This window comes from Anolis sagrei, chromosome 3 (genome assembly GCF_037176765.1).
Source record: "Anolis sagrei isolate rAnoSag1 chromosome 3, rAnoSag1.mat, whole genome shotgun sequence".
NCBI lineage: Eukaryota > Metazoa > Chordata > Lepidosauria > Squamata > Dactyloidae > Anolis > Anolis sagrei.
In genome coordinates, this window is record NC_090023.1 from 83,543,847 (window position 1) to 83,568,057 (window position 24,211).

The 24,211-nt window shown below is 39.7% G+C and overlaps 1 protein-coding gene across 4 annotated transcripts in view; it reads right to left on the reverse strand.

Annotated features, from left to right (window-relative positions):
- IL1RAPL1 (interleukin 1 receptor accessory protein like 1) overlaps positions 1 to 24,211 on the reverse strand; it is a 989,733-nt gene that overhangs the window by 32,447 nt on the left and 933,075 nt on the right. For all 4 annotated transcript variants that reach the window (XM_067466766.1, XM_067466768.1, XM_060770127.2 and 1 more), the window contains one exon: positions 22,699 to 22,844. In XM_067466766.1, coding sequence (XP_067322867.1) covers positions 22,699 to 22,844 — 146 coding nt within the window. The remainder of the gene's footprint in view (positions 1 to 22,698; positions 22,845 to 24,211) is intronic.

Consider the following 24,211-nt stretch of genomic DNA (forward strand, 5'->3'; position numbering starts at 1 on the left):
CTGTTACTGTTCCATCCTAGGGCATGCTAGGATTTATAGTCTTTATTTATTTATTTACGACATTTCTATCCTGCCTATCTCACTCTGGAGGGGACTTACGGTGGCTTTACATACAGGCAACAATTTGATGCCTTAAAACACAATGTACACTTAAATAAATATTAAAATAAATATTTAAGTACATTTAAAACAATTAAAACATTTAAAAACAATACATTCAGAGTTAAACACATAATTCACGAGTGTAATTATGGCCATTATTGGCCATTCCAATGGTCATTGCACATTGTTCCAAATTTATCTATTGCATAAGTCACAAAGCCACATTTTTACTCTCTTGCAGAAGGTCAAGAAGGAGGAGGCTGATCTAATATCTCAGAGAAGGAAATTCCACAGCTGAGGGGCCACCACTGAGAAGGCCCTGTTTGTCGTCTCCACCAATCACACCTGCGAGGGAGGCTGGACTGAGAGCAGGGCCTCCCCAGATTATCTTAAACTCCGCTGTGGTAATTTGTAATTACAGTAAGTTGGCATAACCAGAATTCTCTGTCAGAGAGATCCAGTGCTGAGATTCAGATGGCAGAATCTTACCAAGACTACATGGAGCCATAATATTTAAAGCTGTTTTAAACTACTATAATTTTATAATGTGGATAAAATGATTTCTGAATTCTTCTGAGAGCCTACATGGTGCTATTTGGAAACCTACTCTTGTGCTTGCTCTCATCTACTCTGGAACTGGTAGTAGTTCCCCAACTCTATGTTGATACTTTAGTATGGTAAATATCTATAGAATATAAATCCTATTTATCTCAAACGGGAACCCCATCGCTCATTTAATACTCATTAATACAATTGGCACAAAATAGAGACTGATGTGGAGGCACAAAACTAATAAAGACAATACACTCCTATCCGATGTTACATTTAAATTAACATTAGGAAGAAGTTTCTCCTAGCAACTCTCTACTTTTTTTCATTACGGAAAAGGGCTTTTGCCGCTGAAGTTCCTGGAGGCTGGAGATCCATTTTTAATTTAAAAAAGAGATTTTGTTACATTCCCACCTTCCCACCCACTCTGTCAAGATTGCAGAGGAAGAAGCAGAAAGTGCACTTCAGATCTGCTTAGCCTTTGTGCCGTGATGTTAAAATTGCAGGCTTGTCCTCTTCAAGCCCTGAGACTGAACTGTGAAAACTGCAGAGGAAAATTACCAACCATTTCCTAGGGGAAATGGCATTCTGTTAAGCACAACAAATGAATGAGTGCCCAAGAGTTAAATTTGAGGGCAAAGCAATCATTTAGTTACAGGCAATTAACAATAGTCTTTGGGTAGCACAAGCTTGGATCTACTCCAAGGGAAAAAGGCCATTGATTACTATTTCTGTTGTAAGTGTTTTTTAAAATATATAAATTACTTCAATTTGAAACAAGACTTGCTACAAGCATTTTCACCAATGACTACACTTGTTCTCTTATCAACATAGTCCAACCAAGAAACCGAGAGACAAACCCAGCTAATTAAAATAAAGCACTGCCATTCTCTAGACATATTGAATGATATCAGGGCTAATTAATGCATTCATTTTACTGTAATCCTTCCTCAATTATCAGATACACTTCTGGGAGGTATCTTTGATCTGCACCTGGATTTAATTTTTGATGAACTTCTTCAGCAATGTCACAGAGGCAATTTACTTATTATTAACTGTACTTCCACAGAGAAGTAAATAAATGAAATATTGCTCCCAGAACCTGTTGCAAAAATGACATCAGACCACCTGTCAAATTATAGTTACCCCGTGGATTTCATAGGGCTTACTTAGGCAAGAAATATCTGCCCCCGATTTATTTAATTTTTTTAGAGGGTAGGTTTCCAACCTACTGAGTCGGGGGGAGGGGAGGGGTATACTCAAGTTGATCACTTGAACCGAACACTATTTTGTATGATCTTCGTCAGAATAAAATGTGTACAAACATGTGCTAGTCAGTTAATAACCTTTCTGCATGTGTCATGATAATGAATCTTTCAAATGCTTATTAGTGCCTTTGCTCAATTCTTAATCCCCCCCCCCCCTATGTACAGAAAGGTAGGACAGAACAATATAATATTCCTGGGAGGTTGAGTGGGGTAAAGAAATATAGGTTTTTGAGAGTAAGGACCTCATCACATGGAGCTCCAAAAGCTTGAGGAAAGCAGGGGACAGAATGTTGTTTTTTTTTACAGAATGGTAAACCATGTGGCAGTGCCCAGCTTCTTCACTTTAACAGTGGTTGGTTGTGGGCTACCATCCCAAGATGTTTCCACACTAGTCCCAGCTTCCTCCTGTGCTGCCCTTGGCTTCTTCAGGGCTTCCTCTTAGTGTGCTGTTGGCATGCTGCCAGAATGGATCTCAACAGAGCCCTTCTGGAAGTAGCCCTTCATCATATAAAGGGCTCCGGCAGACTCCGTCCAAGTAGCAGGCTGGCAACATGCTAGGACAGGGAAAAACCCCTGTCTGATGAGGTGGTAATTGAGAGAAAGAAGTTTGTAGCATTCATTTTTGTAGATCTAATCTATTTCATCAAGTATATGGAATAAAGCACCCATGGACTGAAGTTTATAGTAGTGAAAGGTGAGATGGAGATGTATAGCATTAGGAAAGCAAAGTAGTGTTAGAAATGCAAAAATGCAGGTACGGTGCTGGAATGAAAAGTTCAGTTACAGTAGCCATAGATAGTTAGAGGGCAAAAATGGTAACTAAGTTGAGTACATGAAATTATACCCCCACACACTATTTCCCCACTAGTCGAAGTGCTTTCTACACTATTCACATGAGTCTATGAAAGCTTATTCTTTCTCTCTCTTTAAGGGCCCTTCTACACATGCCCGAAAATATGGTAGAAACTGGAATAAAAGAGGGATGGGTGGCTAAATGAGGTTTCACAAAAGTATGTGCGGAATTGGGTTAACAGCTGAAAAACACGTGTGCTTAAAACCCTTGTCAAAAATGCACATATTCACATTCAGTCATGGAAAAAACATTTGAATTCCTCCTCCTCCTCCTCCTCCTAATAATAATAATAATAATAATAATAATAATAATAATAATTCTTTATTTATACCCCACCACCATCTCCCCGAAGGGACTCGGGGTGGCTTACATGAGGCCAAGCCCGTCAAATACAAATAAAACAATATATCAACAAACAAGCAAGCAAATAAAACAATATAAATAATACAGTTTAACATATAAGCAATAACACGCAAAATATTTAAAACACTATAATCTGGTATGGACTACTCCAGCACAAGTGTGCATTTTAAAAGACTGAAAGAGCTGATTTAGCCACACACAGGTGGCTAAATGGAAGCACAATTGGAAAACAATTACAATTAGAATTCTCTGCATCCCTCACAAATCCTATCTGTGGCCTCATCGTGGCATGGGGGTAACAGTGGTCAATCCGGCTAACAATGAGGGTGATCTGGGTAGGACCAGCCTTTCACCCACAGTTCTTCTTTTCTTCTTTTTTTCTTTTTCCTTTTCTTTTTTCTTTCTTACTTTATTCTGGCTCCATACAACATTAACCTCTATCTAAGTACCCCTCATTCTTACAATGCTAATAGGAATGACATTGGTGCTGCTAAAAGAGAGAGGAAATTCAATCAAAATCAACAAAGTGCACCAAGAACACAAACAAGAAGAATGGATCTCAGGATTTGCACATACAATTGACGATTGATCACATCCCCAGCATAGTTCCATCTACTTTTGGAAAAGATGCATAGAATTAATTAAGTATGACATTACCAGATTGACTGAAACAAAAAGGAAAGATCTCCTGCAATGCATATGGAATGATCATACTAGTATATACCTAGGAGAACAAATGGCTGATTCAATATCCAACAAAGTTGGTTTTATTGTGGCCCCACAATTCAAGCAATGTGTCATCAACATACACTTCTACTCACACCATCTAGCTTCTTTCGAGCTCTTATTTTCCCCCAATGTCACAGGCTGTCTGTTTCAAGTATATGCACAACCTTTGATGCTGATGAGCAGGAACATGCAGACTTCTACGAGTTGACTAATACTGTAAAGGCCTGTCAAAGCCACTACAAGTTTCTGGTGGGAGACTTCAATGCACATGGCAACACCCACTTCAAGAAGCTGTCAGCTCGAAGATGGACTCATGTAAGCCCACATGGACTTCACACACATGAACTTGATCACATTTTCTGCAACTGCTCTTGCATAATGGATATAGCAGTAGTATCATCTTTCATGGCTGGAAGTGACCACAGGATCAAAAGTTCATCTCAGTCAGAATAGAGTCAAGTAGAACTCACTGATGATCTGAAAACCCCCACGACGACTACTAGATGCTGATGCATCATCAATGGTAGCAGTGTCAACAGTTTTTTGTTTTTTTCCTGACATTGACAAGGACTAAAAACAACTTGTGGAAACACTTGCTGGAATCAACTGAATGGCCACAACCAGTGCATCTTGCCATGCCACATGAAGGTTGTTGGAAGAAACGAGACGTCTGTTAGAGAAAAGAAGAAAGGCCAATCGATCCTCCTCTGAATTTCAGAAATTATCCAGGATATGCAGAGAAGCAGTAGATCGTAATCATAAGAATTATGAAGATAAAAAGAATCTCTAAAAGACTGTTCGTGATATGGCCGAGTATAGATTGACAATCCTGTATTTAAAAACGAGTGAAGGCAACCAAGTCACTTCCAAATTTTTCATTGAGCAGGAGTTGTAATAGTTTTACACTGACCTATTTTGCAATGCTCTTTCTCAACAGCTTCACCCTCCTTCTTCATCAAACACCACCCTTCCTTTCCTCTCATCTGAAGTTTGTTCAGCCATTGAAAAGAGGCTCTAGCTCAAGATGGCATCACCACAGAAGTTTAAAAAGCATGCAGACCTCCTTTTTACTAAGAACTCGCCTGCTGCTTCTCCCATTATCTAGCAGATGGCTTGGAACACCACAAAAAATAGTCATCTTATTTAAGAAAGAAGACAAAGAAGATCTGAGGAACTACCACTCAATAAATCTACCAGTTATTTGCAAAGTTTTCACAAGGTGTATTTAGGCTGCATCAGAAGAATATTGGGGGAGGCACTGATGGTTGAATAAGCTGGATTCTTTTGTTCACTCTCCAGTATCGATCACATCCTGACTATTAATAGAATATTGGATGCCACCTGCGAATACTAGATGCCACTTGTCCTCACTTTTGTCAACTACAAGAAGACATTCAACAGTGTGGAACCAGAGTGTGTATGGAACAGTCAGAGGGAGCAAGGAGTACAGGCAGAGTACATCAACATCATCCAAGCATGCTATAGCGGATCTACAACGCTAATGCCTTTCAAAAGTTGTTATACCTGTAGAAAAAGGTGTAGGCCAAAGTGATCGCATCTCACCCAAACTTTTTTCTGCTGCTCTGGAAAGTGTAATAGGAGGTTGTAATTGGTTGGAGAAAGGTATAATCACCTATGCAATAACCAACAACGTAGTTTTAATCATGCACACAACCTCAGAAGCCTCCAGCATGTTTAGTGAGCTTTGTAGCAGAAGTCAGTCAACAGGATTAAAGATGAACACGTGAAAGATGAAGGTACTTCAAAGCAACTTTGCAGATAGTGCTGCAGTGACTGTAGATGGTGTCAACCTTGAAAATGCAGAAGAATATGTCTACCTCAGAAGGCTGTTAACATTAAGGAATGAACTGAATCCAGAGTTGAACAGATGCAGGAAAGAATTCCATTAAAGCCGCTGTGGACTCAACTGGAAGTACATCTCTATGAGTTCAATTGTTCAACTCAACTGTGCTATCTGCCTTTATCTATGGTGCAGAGATGTGGACAATGACAAAGGCTCTCTCAAAACAATTACAGGTTGTGCATGCCTCCCTCAAAAGATGGTTTGTTGGCATGTCCCTCCGAAAGCAGAGAGAATACAGGCTGCACAATGAGGATGTTCAAAAAGTATCAAAAGTGAAAGATCCTCTATGCCATGTTGCCCAATTCAAACATCGCTTTGCAGGTCACATGATATGCAGAACAGATGGACGCTGGAGCAATGCCATGGCAACATGATACCTGTGGGGATGGACGAGACGTCTTCATTGTCCTCCCACTCGATGGTCTGATTCATTACATATGGCATATCATGTAAGAGACAAACATGGTCGTACAGTGGTATATTGGTCAACCCGTGCTCAAAATTGATACGAATGGAGGCGAATATTGAACATGTTGTGATCGATGCGAAAGCTGAGGAACAAGTGACTAAGTGAAGGGACTCTCTGCAACCATTCCTTTGTTCTGATCTTTATGATATTAAACAGAGCTTGAATTTATAGTTGGGTGAGAAGAGAGAATAAGAAATCTGCTTCTCTGTACATTGAGATATCTGTATGAGCATATATAAGATCCAGCACATCTCAGAGAGATTTATTTTTGAAAAAAGCTGCTGCTGGATGCCCTCCATCCATCTTACGGATTTGTAAAATCCACTACAAAGAAAGGTGCCAGGACAACAGAACCATTTCCCAGGACTGATAGGTCTCTATCTGGACTTGCTATCAGGTCCTGGGATTTTTAAAGCCACTTTTTTAACCGACATTTTGACGCTGTCTGGAAGCACCCTAAATTATGTTTCCAAACCCTTCTCAAATATTTACCCTTCTCCTCCCTCAAGTAAATATTGCAATCAGTTCTCATTAGTATATTTGACCAACTTACTATTTCGTTTCTTCCTTTTCCAGCTGTACCAATATTATTTTTTAGTAATTGGGACAAGGATAAGGATAAAAAACTCTATCCATGTATTCTAGTCAGAGAGTAAAACACAGTCCTATCAATGTCTAATCAAAGAAAAGGTTTCAATTAATTCAATAGGATCTCCATATGGGTAAACTTTTGGACTGATCTATGAAATAATGGATGGTAAACAACATTGAGAACAATGAGGACCCATTGTTTTTCTTGAATTACAATTTACTAACTCTAAATTGAACCTCTGTCTGTGATGTTCTTACCACTATTGGGTAGGTAGACTGGTTAATCCATCTTATCATCAGTCCCAAAGTAGCCTACTGATAAATTTATTATTTATTTATTTACTGCGCTTGTATACTGCAATTCTCAGCCCCAAGGGCGACTCATTGCGGTGTACAACATGACAAAAAACAAGTGCAATCTACAGAGCATAGTGCAAAACAGTGTACAATTCATCATAATCATAAAAACATCTTAAAAATTTATTACTACATTCCAAATCGTCTCATCGTCAAGCCACAATCCGATCTCATTTCCGGTGTTCCATTCCTATGGTCAATTGCCAGTCATTGCACTATTGATCAAATGCCTTCTTAAATAGCCAGGTCTTTAGCTTCCTGCGGAATATTAGCAGGGAGGGGGCTAGCCTGATGTCCACGGGAAGGGTGTTCCACAGCCGAGGAGCCACCACCGAGAAGGCCCTATCTCTCGTCCCCACCAGCCGTGCCTGTGAGGCAGGTGGAATCGAGAGCAGGGCCTCCCCGGAAGATATCAAAGTCCTCGAGGGCTCATAGGCCGAGAGGCGGTCAGTTAGGTATTTTGGGCCGGAACCGTTACCAACTCAGTTACCAACCAGAGATCTATTGTCATGTACTTTTTGCCACTAAGAATGTATGCCAACATTAAAGACTTTGTAAAACCATAACTCTAATGATTCCATAGTATTGAGCTATGGAAAGTAAAGTGATGTCAAACTGCATTGATTCTACAGTATAGGTAAACCCCAAGTCTCTGTTCCTTCATGGCAAGGATTTGGGCAGGATTCCTTGTGGTCCCTTTCAAATCTATGATTCCATGATCACTTTCATTTTCATTGACTAAGAGGAATTTTCTATTGCCGTGGTTCTCAACCTGTGGGTCCCCAGGTGTTTTGGCCTACAATTCCCAGAAATCCCAGCCAGTTTATCAGCTATTAGGATTTCTGGGAGTTGAAGGCCAAAACATCTGGGGATCCACAAGTTGAGAACCACTGTGCTAGAGGATGTTGTAGAATATTATTGCAAATGCTTTCATGCATTGTAATAAAAAAAAGAAGAGTACTTCTATTAGGACATAAATTTTCTTTGTTACCATCAGGAACACCTGCCAGATGCAGGTACAGAAAATGTATTGCTGTTCCATCCCATGTTTATAACATGTTTTTACTCTGAAAAGATTCGGCATTATGACAGAATTTCTTGAGGCTATAAACAAAGTTATGACTTTTCCCTCACTCAGGCCTTATCTTTTACTATCACTTTGTAAAGTATAGGAAATGATTCCTAATGACTCAGAAAGCTCATAAGACCAGCAACTTAAGCTGACTGCAGCTAAATAACTCACCTTATAGTCCAATATTTTCATTTTAGTGGTGATATATTTAATGATTTGTTAACAGGTTTATCAATAGCACAAAATACCTAACATTCAGGCCCTGTTCATGTCAAGTATTTAAATGTATGTGACTGCAAAAGTGCGCAGTAAGAAAATAAGGCCAGCAGTATCACCCCTAGTCTCTGGCTGAACTGGACTGAAATCTCATAAATTAACATATGAAATTCTGAGTATTTCAAGAGGGCCTCTGAAAAATTGTCATTGACATAATGGATGCCATGAATGAAAAATAGAGCTGAAATCATAGATAGGGGAAAGAGAAGGATCCATAAACAGGGATCGTCACAAATTTTGTTTTCACAAGCAAGAACAAACCATTTCATATTTTTCTTCTCACTGTATATGTGACAAATTGCTGTTTTTGAAAGGATGTCACATTGAGGAGGGGAAATATTGTTTTCTACTGCTCTAAAGAACAGGATACAGTGCAATTGATACAAAATGAAAGACAAGAGATTCTATCTATACATTAGAGAAAAATTCTGATGGTAAGACCTATTGGACAGTGGAATATGCTGCCTCAGAGTGTGTCAGCATCTCCTCCTTTGGAGGTTGATAAACAGAGGCTGGATGGCCATTTGTTGGGAGTATTTAAATGGTGTTCCTTTATGGCAGAATGAGCTTGGACTGGATGTCCCTTGTGGTCTTTTCCAACTCTATGATTCTATGATTAGGAGTTATTTCTAGCTATATATTACATGATTGATGTTACACCCCAGAACTACATTCACAGATTTCCTTAATTTATGGTTTCCATTTCTGTGCATAAGTCAACCAAGTGGCTGCTGGGAAACAAAGATTTAATAGAAAAGAAAGATTTCTAAACAAGCAGAGATGCTGTCTGAAATTCTATTTTGCACTAGTAAAACTAAAAAGCCTTGCCATTTTAGTTACACGAGATCACCTACTGCAGATGTTATGCCAGTAGTGATTATTATCCTGCAGATGTCACCAGCTTGCACAACAAGGACATTATAGATGACTCAGTGTATGAATGCCAAGAATACAAAGAAGCTGTGTTGACCATTACTGGGACATAATAGGATCCTGGTTGATAATTTCAGTAAGAAAGGTAAGAAACAATTTCTCCTGAAGGCAGAGGGTGTGAATACCAACCAGTCAGGAATATGTAACTCTAGTTTATTGATTCATAGCCGCCTTAGTTAATTCTGGCTTTTCTCTATATCTAATACGTTTATAAAACTATCAGAGCATTGTATCATTGGGAATTTTGTGACAAAGGACCTTTCAGAATTTTGAATGTATTTCCACAAAATATTAATAATATTCACCATTTAATATTAAAATACATGCATTCTTACATTTCAATTTTGGAAAAATTTATATATATGGCTCATGCATCCTAGGCCCCATCCACACAGTACCTTAATCATGAGAGCTCCTGTTTCAAAATGGTGGTGGTGGTGGGGTGTAACTGAAAACTCACGATAACATTAAAAACAATAAAAAGGGATTCTTTTCTTATGTCAGTAGAAAAAGGAAAAACAAGGAGGCGATAGGGCCTCTTCGAGGAGAAGATGGGGCAATGCTGACAGGGGATAGGGAAAAGGCAGAACTACTTAATACCTTCTTTGCCTCGGTCTTCTCACAAAAAGAAAGTCATCTCTAACCTCAGCAAGATGGAGTGGATGAGGGATTTGAGGACATCCAAATTGGGAAACAAGTCGTACAGGCAGGGGCGGTTTATGCGTTACGCCAGGTAAGCCTTTGCGGAACAGTTTGTTTTGCCCAGGGGCGCATTTAGTCTTGAGGCCCCTGGGTAGATGCCCCTCCAATTGGGCCTCCGTCGTCCCATACGCAGCCGCCGTGGCGGAGGCAGCGACAGGAGGAGGCATAAAAGCCGCACATGGGGCGAGGGGAAAGGGAAAGGCGCGTGCCTCTAGCCTTCCTCTCTCTCCCTGCACGCACCCTCCTCAGCAGCAGAGAGGCAGGAAAGGCATGCGAGGGAGTAAGAAAGGTGCGCACCTTTCCCTCCTCCCATGCCCCGTGCGACGGTAAAGGCGCGCACGGGGCATGGGAGGAGGGAAAGGCGCTCATCTTTCTCTGCTCCCTCGTGCACCTTTTTTGCCTCTGCCACCGAGGAAGGCGAGCGCAGGGCTGCACATGGGACAAGGGAGAAGGAGAGCAAGGCTGCAGAAAAGCCTGGGCTGGGCCTCCCTCCTCCTCTGTCGCCGCCTCCTCTGTCGCCCTGGGTTGCCAGGCTCTTGCCGCCCGCTGCACTTGGGGATGGCGCGAGCCGAGGCGACGGGCTCCTTGCATGGCCAGGAACTGCCTGGGAGCCTGGGTCACGTGGATCTCGCCGTCCGCTGCGCTTGGGGATGGCGCAAACTGAGAAGCAGGCTCCCTGCAGGGCCCAGGCCTGTGTCAGTGTTTGGGTCGCCTGGCTCTCACACTTGGCATGTAAGTTCTTCTATATGCCAAGTTTAGTTCAATTCAGTGATTGTTGCAGTTTGGAATTATTTTTAATGGTGGAGGAATTATACAGCCCAGCAACACCCAAATGTCAAGGTCTATTTTCCCCAAACCTTCCCAACATTTTTTTCTTGATCATGGGCGTCCTGTATGCCAAGTTTAATTCAGTTTCATGGTTGATGGATTTCAGAATCATGAGAAAATGTTTGTTCATGGATTAGATGACCTTTGGGGTTCCCTTCCAACTGCCTGAGTCTTATAACAACAACAACAATAATAATGCATACTAATGTAATAGTAATTCTATCTTCCTGCCTGGCCTGATTGAGAAATTATTTATATTAATATATTTATTATTAGACCTGATTGGGAAATTATTTATAATTAATATAAGCTATTTATATTATATTATGTATTATGATTAAGCCTCAATTGGAAGCCAGCCAAGGAAGAACTAAGGCTGCTGCTCCCTCGCCTCCATTGAATTCTTGGCTTTGGATTTATTATTATAATTATATATATTATTATTATATTATATTTGTTAATATATTTACCATTTATTTATTTATTTATTTTGACATATTTATATTCCGCCCTTCTCAACCCGACTCAGGGGACTCAAGGCGGAGCACAGCATATATACGGCAAACTTTCAATACCGGGACATGAAATCAAAACATTTGTCTCAATATTAAAATACACTGTGTAAAACTGTCTTGATCAATTATTACTATTTATTCCATTATTATTTTGATCACAAATTATTTATTTATTTATTATAATTTATTATATTTATTATTATATTTATATTCACTAATTATTACTGTTTATTAGGTTATTATTTTCATTATAAATTATTTATATTTATTAGGTTATTATCTATCATATTATAAATTATTAGTAGTTTTATAATTATTGGGTTGCTTTGAGATTTCCGGGCTGCCTGGCCATATCCTAGCAGCATTCTGATGTTTTGCCCACATCAATGGCAGGCATCCACAGAGGTTGGGTGGTCTGTTGGAAACTGCCTCGTCCCCATTACATTCTCAGATTTTGAATTATTACTATTATTAATTTTATTATCTTTATTATTATATTTACAATTATTATTTATTATGTTATTATTTTGATCATGAATTATTTATATTTATTAGATAGTTATCTATTATAAATGGCAGGCATCCTCAGAGGTTGGGACGTCTGTTGGAAACTAGGCAAGTGGGGTTTTTATATATATATCCTTTATATATATATCCTTTTATATATATATCCTTGTGGAATTATGTCCAGGGTGAGAAGAAGAGCTCTTGCCTGCTTGAGGCAAGTGTGAATGTTGCCATTGGCCACCTTGATTAGCACTGAATGACCTTGCAGCTGAATATCAAGTTTTTAAAGTTTGTGTTTTCTATATACATTACAAATTTACCCTTGGTTTGCTTCTGATGCAGCAAATAACCTTGCAGCTTCAAAGCCTGGCTGCTTCCTGCCCGGGGGAATGATTTGTTGAGAGGTATTAGCTGGTCTTCATTGACTCTTGTCTGCAAGGCCATTGAATGCTAATGAAGCTGATGGGATTTGGAGTACCTTCAACTAATTCAGCTCAGACTTCCACAGACCACTAAGACATGAATGACAGATCTGAACCAAACTTGGCAAACAGAACCTCCATGACCAGCAGAAAACACTGGAGGGTTTTGGGAGGAATTCACAGTAATAGGATCCTACAGTAATAGGAGAGGCAGATGAGCTCCCTCTATCAGCTCCAGCTCCTCATGTGGGGACATGAGAGAAGCCTCCCACAAGGATGATAAAAATATCAATTCATCCGGGTGTCCCCTGGGCAACATCCTTGCAGACGGCCAATTCTCTCACACCAGAAGTGACTTGCAGTTTCTCAAGTTGCTCCTGACACGACAAAAAAAAAAGTGTTGCAAGAGACCTCCAAGGGCCATCCAGTTCAACCTCTTTCTGCCATAAGGGAAAAACACAATCCAAGCACTCCTAACAGATGGCCATAGAGACTCTGCTTAATAATAATACTATTATTAATAATAGTAATAGAATAATAGAGTAGGAAGACCTCCAAGGTCCATCCTGTCCAACCTCCTGGCATAAGGGAAAAGCACAATCAAAACACTCCTGATAGAGGGCCATTTAGACTCTCAATAATAATAATAATAATAATAATAATAATAATAATAATAATAATAGCAGTACTCTGGGGTAGTGTGGTGGTATGGAAAATAAAGTAATGAGAAGCAGCCAGGGTTTGACGCTGCAAGGCTTTTCAGTGATAGTCATGCTGACCGAAACACTTAAAAAAAACCTTTTTGAAACAGACTGGGTGGCCATCTCTCTGGGGTGCTTTGTGATTTTCCTGCTTCTTGACAGAATGGGGTTGGTCTGGATGGCCCACCAGGTCTCTCCCAACTCTAGGGCTCTCTGATTCTTTATCCCTTCACCAGTTCCTCCTTTCTTTCCTTGTTCCTTCCCTTTCTTTTCCATTACTTTCCTCTCCCATCCCTCCCATCTGGTTTTGGGGGGAGGGTTGCCTGGGGGCCACTTGGCTCCAGCTGCTGCCAGGGCTTGCCTTGCCAAGACTCCACACTCTCCATCTCTCCTTCCTTCCCTCTTTCCTTTCCTCAATCCCTCTCCTCCCCAAAAGAAAGTGGACCCTGCCTTCCTGCTTGGAAAGGGATTCCATGGAGGCTTCTCTTCCCTCACAATGGTTGGTGCATCAGTCTTCTGCTGCGTTGGGGAGGGGCCTTTTGTGCATGCTCTGTAAGGTATTTGCGGGGCGGGGGGGGGGGGGGTTTAAAAGTTATTTCCCCTTCATTTTTAAAGATTTTTTTTTGTTTGACAGACATAGATTGGATTAGTATGTGTTTTGCTGCCAGATTTGGTGCTAATTCGTCCAGGGGCTTTGGAGTTATGTTAATCCCACAAACGAACATTATATTTTTATTTATATAGATAAGGTTATTCTGTCGTTAGTCGTCACAGTGGACTTACTTGTCATGGTCCAAAATATTTTATTTTCTTTGGAATTGCCATGCATTCCAGAAGAAGTCCTTGCAGAAAAGAAGCCGTTAGTTCCCTAAACACACAATATTTATTTAAGTGTGTGTGTGATGGAATGCATTGCCATTTGCAATTTCAAATAAAATAATATATGTATGTGTGTGTGTCTGTGTGCATGTATGTTTGTATGTATGTGTATGTATATGTATGTATGTATTAAGGGCTGTTCTGTCTTCAGTTGTCTCAGCAGAATTGTCGTGATGCAAAGATCTTGTATTTTCTGTGAAACCTTTGTGTAGTACTTGTAGACCAAAATAACAACAAAAACTTAAAATTGTTGCCAAGTTTAATAAAATATTTGCATTTTTTAATTCTATGTAATGTAACTACATGAACATAATGTTGTAAGTAAACTTCTGGTTTGTAAGGTAACACTTTATTCACCTCTACCTTCTACCTTTTATTTTTCAGTGATTGGGGTTTTTTTTGGGGGGGGGGGGCGCCAAAATAATGTTTGCTTACCATTGAAAATTACCTAGGGCCGCCCCTGCGTACAGGAATACCTGGCCGCTCTAAATGAGTTCAAGTCCCCAGGGCCAGATCAACTACACCCCAGAGTATTGAAGGAACTAGCGGAAGTCATTTCGGAACCGTTGGCAACCATCTTTGAGAGTTCTTGGAGAACAGGAGAAGTTCCAGCAGATTGGAGGAGGGCCAATGTGGTCCCAATCTTCAAGAAGGGAAAAAAGGATGACCCAAACAACTACTGTCCGGTCAGCCTCACGTCAATACCAGGCAAGATTCTGGAAAAGATTGTTAAGGAAGTGGTCTGCAAACACTTAGAAACAAATACGGTCATTGCTAATAGTCAACATGGATTTATCAAAAACAAGTCATGCCAGACTAATCTGATCTCTTTTTTCGATAGAGTTACAAGCTGGGTAGATGCGGGGAATGCCGTGGATGTAGCGTACCTGGATTTCAGTAAGGATCTTGGTTGCGATCGAGGCACTGTATGAATGGTTGTGTGTTTGTTATTGGGTATGCTGTGTTTTAATTGTTATTGTTGTGGTAATTAATATTGTGTAAACCGCATTGAGTCACCTATTATAGGTTGAGAAACGCGGTATAGAAATAAAGCAAATAAATAAATAATAAATAAATAAGGCCTTCGACAAGGTCCCCCATGACCTTCTGGCAAGGAAACTAGTCCAATGTGGGCTAGGCAAAACTACGGTGAGGTGGATCTGTAATTGGTTAAATGGACGAACCCAGAGGGTGCTCACCAATGCTTCCTCTTCATCTTGGAAAGAAGTGACGAGCGGAGTGCCGCAAGGTTCCGTCCTGGGCCCGGTCCTGTTCAACATCTTTATTAATGACTTAGATGAAGGGCTAGAAGGCATGATCATCAAGTTTGCAGACGACACCAAATTGGGAGGGATAGCCAATACTCCAGAGGACAGGAGCAGGATTCAAAACGATCTTGACAGATTAGAGAGATGGGCCAAAATTAACAAAATGAAGTGCAACAGTGACAAATGCAAGATACTCCATTTTGGCTGGAAAAACGAAATGCAAAGATACAGAATGGGGGATGCCTGGCTCGAGAGCAGTACGTGTGAAAAAGATCTTGGAGTCCTCGTTGGACAACAAGTTAAACATGAGCCAACAATGTGATGTGGCGGCAAAAAAAGCCAATGGGATTTTGGCCTGCATCAATAGGAGCATAGTGTCTAGATCTAGGGAAGTAATGCTACCCCTCTATTCCGCTTTGGTTAGACCACACCTGGAATATTGTGTCCAATTCTGGGCACCACAATTCAAGAGAGATATTGACAAGCTGGAATGTGTCCAGAGGAGAGCGACTAAAATGATAAAAGGTCTGGAGAACAAGCCCTATGAGGAGCGGCTTAAGGAGCTGGGCATGTTTAGCCTGAAGAAGAGAAGGCTGAGAGGGGATATGATAGCCATGTATAAATATGTGAGAGGAAGCCACAGGGAGGAGGGAGCAAGCTTGTTTTCTGCTTCCTTGGAGACTAGGATGCGGAACAATGGCTTCAAACTACAAGAGAGGAGATTCCATCTGAACATGAGGAAGAACTTCCTGACTGTGAGAGCCGTTCAGCAGTGGAACTCTCTGCCCCGGAGTGTGGTGGAGGCTCCTTCTTTGGAAGCTTTTAAACAGAGGCTGGATGGCCATCTGTCAGGGGTGATTTGAATGCAATATTCCTGCTTCTTGGCAGGGGGTTGGACTGGATGGCCCATGAGGTCTCTTCCAACTCTTTGATTCTATGATTCTATGATTCTATGATTCACTACAAAGGAGGGAAACCATGGGATAAAAAGCCCCCCTGTTTCTGTCTGAAAGATGTGCATCTTCACATGTCTGTGTGACCCTGCATGCTAGAAAAGACATGTTTTCCTTCCCTCACCCTTGTGGAGACTGCTCCAGCTGATGTTAATCTCTTTTAAAGAGTCCAAAACAGCTGATCAGCTGATTGGGCTGTCAAATGGATGCACAGCAGATTGACAAGCACAAACCGAGAACCACTAGAATTCTCTGAAATTCTTTATTTGACACTGTAAACACTGTAACACTATAAACAGAACTCTAATAAATAATAAGGGAAAGAAGAATTTTGGCTGAAGTTTTTTTTAATTCCCTTTATTATGCAGTGATCCATATATGTGAGGATCAGTGCATGACCATATTTTTTGTTTTTAAAAAACTTCCAGCTGATGTCCCCCATCTGCCCTCCATTTTATCCTGAAATACAGAAGGGAGGCCAGTGAGGACGGCAGGGGAAGCAAACCCGGGACTGGTAGGTTTGTTTGGGGACCTGCTCTGAGGTCCCGTTTCGTTGTTGTTGTTTTTTAATTTGGGGGGGGGGGGGGGTTCCCTCTTCTAAATCCCATGATTTGGTGCTGTCTGGAAGTACCCCTAGTTCCCCAAACCCCTTTCCTCACTGCAAAAGTTCTCTATCACTCTGCATACTTTTTAATGACATTCTTGTCTCAAAAATATAATGGCTACAAACCTTCAATGAACACAAACCTTTTGAGTTTAATATGTACACTGTAGCTTTCCATATGCACTCAAGTTCTAAAATGCCAATGAATTGCAGCTGTTCAGAGCCATGTCCTTAATAGTCACATTATTTAAGCAAAATGTATGTACTATGGCTTGTTATGCTGTGATAAGTTGCAGCTGGATGGCTGTTAGAGGTAGAGTGATGACTGAAGTCCCAGTTTTCTCTGCTCACTGGGATAGACAAATGAGGCCTATGCAACTGAAACTAACATGCAACTACCCATGCTACATGAAGCCAACTGGCAACAAATAATAGGTGTGATGCCAGAGTTGAAAAGAGCTTTGCACAGACTCAATTCCCACAGCTTTTGCAATAACACAAGAAAAAGATCTGTTGTAGAACAAATAGGAAGGGTACTCCAAAGTTGCCCTTTGCTGCAGAATAAACATACAATTGTACTTCTTTCAAGAGGATCATGGAAAAGGATTGTCCAAGTATTAAAAGAGATTATATTAAGATCCAAAAAGGAAATTATATGAAAGGATAGAAAGTCCAAATAAAACATGCTGTGCATACTACAGGAGAAGACAAATGGAAAATATTTGGGAATATTCATTAAGTGTTTAATAGCCATTTCTTGAAGAGACAAGCATAGAATAGGATTGGTTGTGCAAGTCAGGGAGGGATTGGTTGTGCAAGTCAAGAATAGGGTTTGTTGTGCAAGTCAGGGAGGGTCGTTTTTGCGGTGGTAATTAATCATCAAAGATAGGTAAGATGCTGAAAAACTTTGCAAAAAGCTCTTCATTTGTTTGTAAAGTCCCATTTTTTAAAAAAGTGTAAAAATGGTAAAAAGTAATTAGGCAATTAGAGGCTACTTTGTAATTTCAGCATGCCATGTAATTAAATAAGACTGCAGGAGGTTAGCTCCCTAGTAAGCAAAAATCTCATATTTCAGCAGTGTACCACTGAACGAGTATATCCCTTCTCCATTTATTATTACATTATATTGCATTATTAAGAGTGATTATATTTATAAACGGTGAACTTCGTGCTTGCTTGCATTTAAATCTCATGGAAATATAAACTGTAGGACAGCCCAATCCCCACTGCGTAATGCATGCAGATGAGGTTATAAGTTTTAGAAGTTTTAGCATCTGCTTGTGTCTGGTGACTATGAGTGATTCATCTTACATATTTTCTGCAAGGATGGAATGGGGTGGGAGGGTGGAGGGATCAAATATTATGAAATTAGCTTTATCTCTGGCTATTAACTGCAAAATATCATTACAGTTTCTAACATATGCAAAACTGCTTTAGCCCAATAGTGCTTCTTCAGAAAGAAACTAGAGGACCATTCATAGTATAGAATTAGTGTGTGTTCCACTTCAATCTTAAAATTGACAGTTTAAGGAGGAGCCTTAATTCTCTGGCTGAGAATTAAGAATTCTCGTACCTCTTGAGACTTTGGGTTGGAACCAGGGCAGTTTATAATAGCACCATAATTCTGTAGTGTGAATGAACTCCTAACCATAAAAAAGAATATCTATCTATCTATCTATCATCTGAGCAAAGGCTGAGCGAAGGAAGATAGCTGCTTTTGAACTGTGGTGTTGGAGGAAAGTTCTGAGAGTATCTTGGATTGCGAGAAGATCCAACCAGTCCATCCTCCAGGAAAGAAAGCCCGACTACTCATTGGAGGGAAGGATACTAGAGACAAAGTTGAAGTACTTTGGCCACATCATGAGGAGACAGCAACACCTAGAGAAGACAATTATGCTGGGGAAAGTGGAAGGTAAAAGGAAGAGGGGCCGACCAAGGGCAAGATGGATGGATGGCATCCTTGAAGTGACTGGACTGACCTTGAAGGAGCTGGGGTTGGTGACGGCTGACAGGGAGCTCTGGCGTGGGCTGGTCCATGAAGTCACGAAGAGTCGGAGATGACTGAATGAATGAACAATAACATCTATCATCTATCTATCTATCTATCTATCTATCTATCTATCTATCATCACCTATCTATGTCTTCAAGTTAACTTATTGTGACTTCATCTATTTTTTAGGCAAGGAATACTCAGAGTGGATTCTACCAGTTCCTTCCCCTGAAATACAGCTACAGCACCTGGTTTTCACTGGCAGTCTCAAATCTTAGTAATAACCAAGGTTAAGCCTGGTTTGCTTCCAAGATCAGACACAATCTGATGCCTTTAGGGCAGGCCTGAACAACCTGTGGCCCTCCAGGTTCAGATTTCCAACTCCCAGAAGCACTAGCCAGCTTGTCCAATGGTCAGGAATTGTGGGAGATGAAGTCCAAAACACCTAGAGGGCCACAAGTTGTACAGGTTTGCTTTAGAGAATTTAGGACACCTTTCCAATTTCTGCACAGACTTTTCTATTTGGAGATTTGCAGCACATCCATCTATTTGATTTAGCTTTCTAACAGTTGTGAACAGCAATAAGTTTTGGTATGTGTAAACAACACAGTTCTACTGTGCAGATAATATTACCTGGAAATCCAGTTGACCCTTGAGGTCAACCTGATAGCCATCAGAAGCTGACCTTCCTTCCAAAGCAGTGCCCTCTCCTTGCTAGTTTCTCCCTTGGGAGGGCAGCCAAACCAGACAAATCATACTAAGCATTAAAAAAAAGTTTAAACCCTCACAACCTTTCAATTTATATATATTTCAGTCCTGATCATTGCATTGTCACTGAACATTATTTTTGCCTGCTTTCTGAATCAGGCTTTGATATGGCTTTATATTATTATATTTGAACACAATCTTGATAGAATGATGTGGGTTGAAGATGTGCTAAACATGTAAAATATATAATATTCATTGCAATTGGTGACAGTCTTTCAATCTTGAATATTAGATGAATACCATTGTCAATATGGATGTCTTTCCCTAATCATTGCAATCCTAAATCAGTCTGTTCAAAAACAGCTCCTACTTCAGTGAAACTTACTTCCAGGTAACTGTGTATAGGATTGCAGCCTTAATGTGTGCCAATAGAGCAATGCAGTGTAATAACAACTAACACTCAGTTACTGAGCTTTTGGCATAAACAAAGAATCCAGCAAGAATATTTCTTGCATAGCCAAAATGTAGGTCTAATCAAGGACATTTTATTAAAAATGTTGCCATGGTGAGAACGATGAGCTCAGCAACTGTGTAGAGTTTTTCCAGGTAGAAATTCTCTCTCTCTCTCTCTCTCTCTCTCTCTCTCTCTCTCTCTCCCTCTCCCTCCCTCTTTCTCTTTCTCTTTTTATCTGTCATAGCTAATTTCTCATCTTATTGAAAAAGATGTCAAAATGCAAAGTATGCTGAATACAACCGTCAGGTGCATTTCAAATCTCACAGATGCAATCAGTAACTTCTCAAACAATTCAAATCCTCTTCAGTTTCCCCCCTGGCAAAGCCCTTCTCCTGTTCAAACTTTTAGGTATTTGCATAATTTCTCAGCACTGAGAATTTTTCCTACTCATGGACCTACTCATACTTCCTACAGTCATTAGTAATTTAAATTATGTTAAATACACTTATTTGTTATTACTTTGTCACTGACAAGTCATTGCGATGGTTCTTTTACAAATCTGACACTGATTATATTGCTTTTATTATTTTGGTTGAAATCACTGGGGGTATGAACCAGATTGTGGACCTGTGGAATAAAAATATTAAATCAAATTGTATCAGAGCTTTTAAATGGACAAAAATGGGGCAAGTGATATTACAAAGTTTCATCTTACCCATGTGAGATTAAAAGGTTAAAAGAATAACATACTATTTTATATATGCGACACTTCAGTCAAAGTATTTGCTTTTTTCCCAAGACAGACTATTAGTCTATGTAGTTCAGTATTGTTTAGAAGTGGCTCTATTTTAGGAGAGGTCCATTCACTAGAAGTTAACTAGACACCAAGCCTTGGGACCTCTGAGGGCCCTTCCATACAGTCCTATATCCCAGAACATCAAGGCAGAAAATCCCACATTATCTGAGAGTGGACTCAAAGAACCCAGTTCAAAGCAGATATTATGAGATTTTCTACCTTGATTTTTGGAATATAGGGCCTTGAGTGTAAGTATATGCTGTACTACCATAAATTTTCGCTTCCTATAAATGTAATGATCATATAAATAACCCTGAAAGAATAGATTATGCTAATAAATATTTGGATAATATACTCAGCCACGATATGGTGCTGAACTTCATTCATAACAGGCTGGCATTCTGTCATTGCCATACAGTACCTTTATGCCTGTACAGTTCTTTGGCACTGTGGAGGTTGGTACTTGCATACTTCTGGAGAACTCTAAGTTCCCTTTGCCTTACTGTACGCCTCTAAATCACTGCTTTGTGGACACTGAGCAGAGTATGGTTATGTCCTCTGTCTGGTTATGGCAAATCTTAAAGTTAATTTTGTATCTGGTTTTGGAGACAGAGCTAGATGCTTCTCTACCCAATTTCCAAGAGACATAAAATTGATATGTGGGGTAAGGAACTTGAGAAGCTATATCATAAGTCCAGGGTGGTGGTATACAGCTCATTCTAATTGTAACTGTTTATTTGATATATGTGTGTATGGCATCAAATTGCTGCCTGTTGTAAAGCCACCTTGAGTGGGGTGAAAAAGGCAGGATATAAATATGGTAAATTAAAAAAAAAATAATTCTACTATGTTATGCTGAGCATTGCAGCCATACTAAACAACCATTGCAGCCATACTAAACCAGTGTCTCACATCGCTGACACCTAAGCTGTTTTGTTTCACTTCTATTTCACTTGCAAAACAATAACATGACTGACTGAAACAAACGGTAACAAAGGCCCTTTCTACACTTCCATAAAAGAAGACAATCCACATTATCTGCTTTGAACTGGATTATATGAGTCTACACGACAATATAATCCAGTTCAAAGCAGATAATCTGGATTTTATATGGTGGTGTAGAAGGGATCTAAGAGTTAGTACCAAGAAAATCTTGGGTTAACACCATCAATGGAAAATGTCATATAGACAAAATTTGAAGACATGTAAATGAAGAACTAGAAAATGGCATCATGAAAACTTGAGCCAATTTTTTTCATCTTAATTTAAGACACCAATCCATTGAGCTGCATCTTTGGTAAAGTGATATCAAAAAGTTCAGAAGCAGGGTAGGATACAGCATTAGTTATCAACTGCATAAGAAGCATATGCCTCTTGTTTTAGAAATCACCTAAAAAGAAGTTAGCAGAGATATATCCCAATTCTGTAAATTTATCCATACATACCAATTCTAAACTACGCTAGTTAATTGGTTAATTTGTAATGCAAATATAAGCTGCTATAGTAAGTAGAGTGATGGGAGAAAGACTTACAAGTTGGAATTTTACAGGATGTGGGAAAAAGCTTTCCCATGGCTTGTTTTGTGAAGAGCCTTTCCTCTGTTTGGAACTCAATGCTTTCATATTATTTAGACATAACTCATTTAGAAAATTATTACATTGCTACTTCTAATAGGTGTGTGGCAGACTGATGGTCATAGAAAAAAATTGCTTAGTTATTAAAGTATTTCCCACACAAAGCTTGATTAAGAAGTGTGTACAACTATGCTTTTGTCAACAGGCAATCTTATTACATTTATTTATTTAAAGAGGCTTTCCAGACAGAAGCAAGAGGTGCTTAATATTGTTTTCTCAGTGTACCAAAGACATGAAAGGACGAACCAGGAAGAATAACAGAATGTCTACAGTTTACAGTGAAAACTATCTTTGTAAAGAAGATATTCACCTCTTTTGAGAAGAACAACAGTAGCATGTCTGCGGCCATATCCATTTTCAACATAACATGAATAATTTCCGAGGTCTCCTTCTTCCACTGAATCAAGAATTAATGAGATGGAAACTTCCTGTTCTCCAAGATGCTCCTTAAGAATTCTAGTGAAATAAACAAAAAATACGGAATACATATCACTAGAGAGATACAGCGAGACAGTCTTGGTTTGATGCAAGTTATATTATAGAATGTTCTTATTTGTCATCGTTGTTAATGAGTGCAGTGGTAAATTTGTGACGATGCTATTAACAGCTCTCAGATATGAAATTGAAGTTGTGCACCAAAAATATTGGTCAAAAGTTTGCAAAACTTTCAAAAGGATTTAATAAGTATGACACAGGTTGAATATCCCTTATCTAAAATTCTTGGGATCAGAAGTGTCCAATATTTTGATTTTTTTTCCAAATTTTTGGATTACTTGCATATACATAATAATATTTCTTAGAGATGAGGCCCAAGACTATACATTAAATTCATTTGTATGTCATATACATTTTAAAAATATTATTTTTAGATGTTGAACATTTAAGTATATTTAAATATTCAAAATCTCATCGTTTTCAACACTAGACTACTCATAGCATATTACCTATCTCAGTTATAATGAAATAACATTTACACATTTTTTCTGTCATGAGCAAAGATTATATATATATATATATATATATATATATATATACACACACACACACACATACATACACACACACACACACACACACATACACACATACACACATACACACACACTTTATTTATACCCCACCACCATCTCCCCAAAGGGACTGGGGGCGGCTTACATGAGGCCAAGCCCGTCAAATACAAATTCAACAATACATCAACAAACAAACAAGAAAATAAAACAATATAAATAATACAGTTAAACATGTAAGCAATAACACACACAAAATTTTAAACACTATGGCAGGGCCAGATGTAGATTAAAATTTTAAAACCCTGGGCATGTACAGAGTAGGGTATGTCTAGACATAGGGTTTTAAAAAGTGATGTGGAGGGATCAATCCAATAGATAGATAAAGTGCTTCAGAGGACATATGGAAGGAAATTGGTCAGATCAGGCATCATTTCCTTTATTCAGGGAAGGCACACTGGAACAGCCACATTTTCAAGCTTCTCTTAAAGACTGCCAAAGTGGGGGCTTGTCTGATATCTTTAGATAGAGAGTTCCAGAGTTGGGGGGGGGGGGGCACCAAAGAGAAGGTCCTCTCCCTTGTCCCCACCAATTGCACCTGCGAAGGAAGCAGGAGCGAGAGCAGGGCCTCTCCAGATGAACGAAGAGATTGCGTGGGTTCGTAAACAGAAATGTGGTCACGCAGGTAGGTGGGTCCCAAATCATTCAGGGCTTTATAGGTAAGAACCTGCACCTTGAATTGGGACTGGAAGATGAACGACAGCCAATGGAAGCTCCTTAAAAAAAAGGGGGGGGGGGCTGACTGCTCCCTGTAAG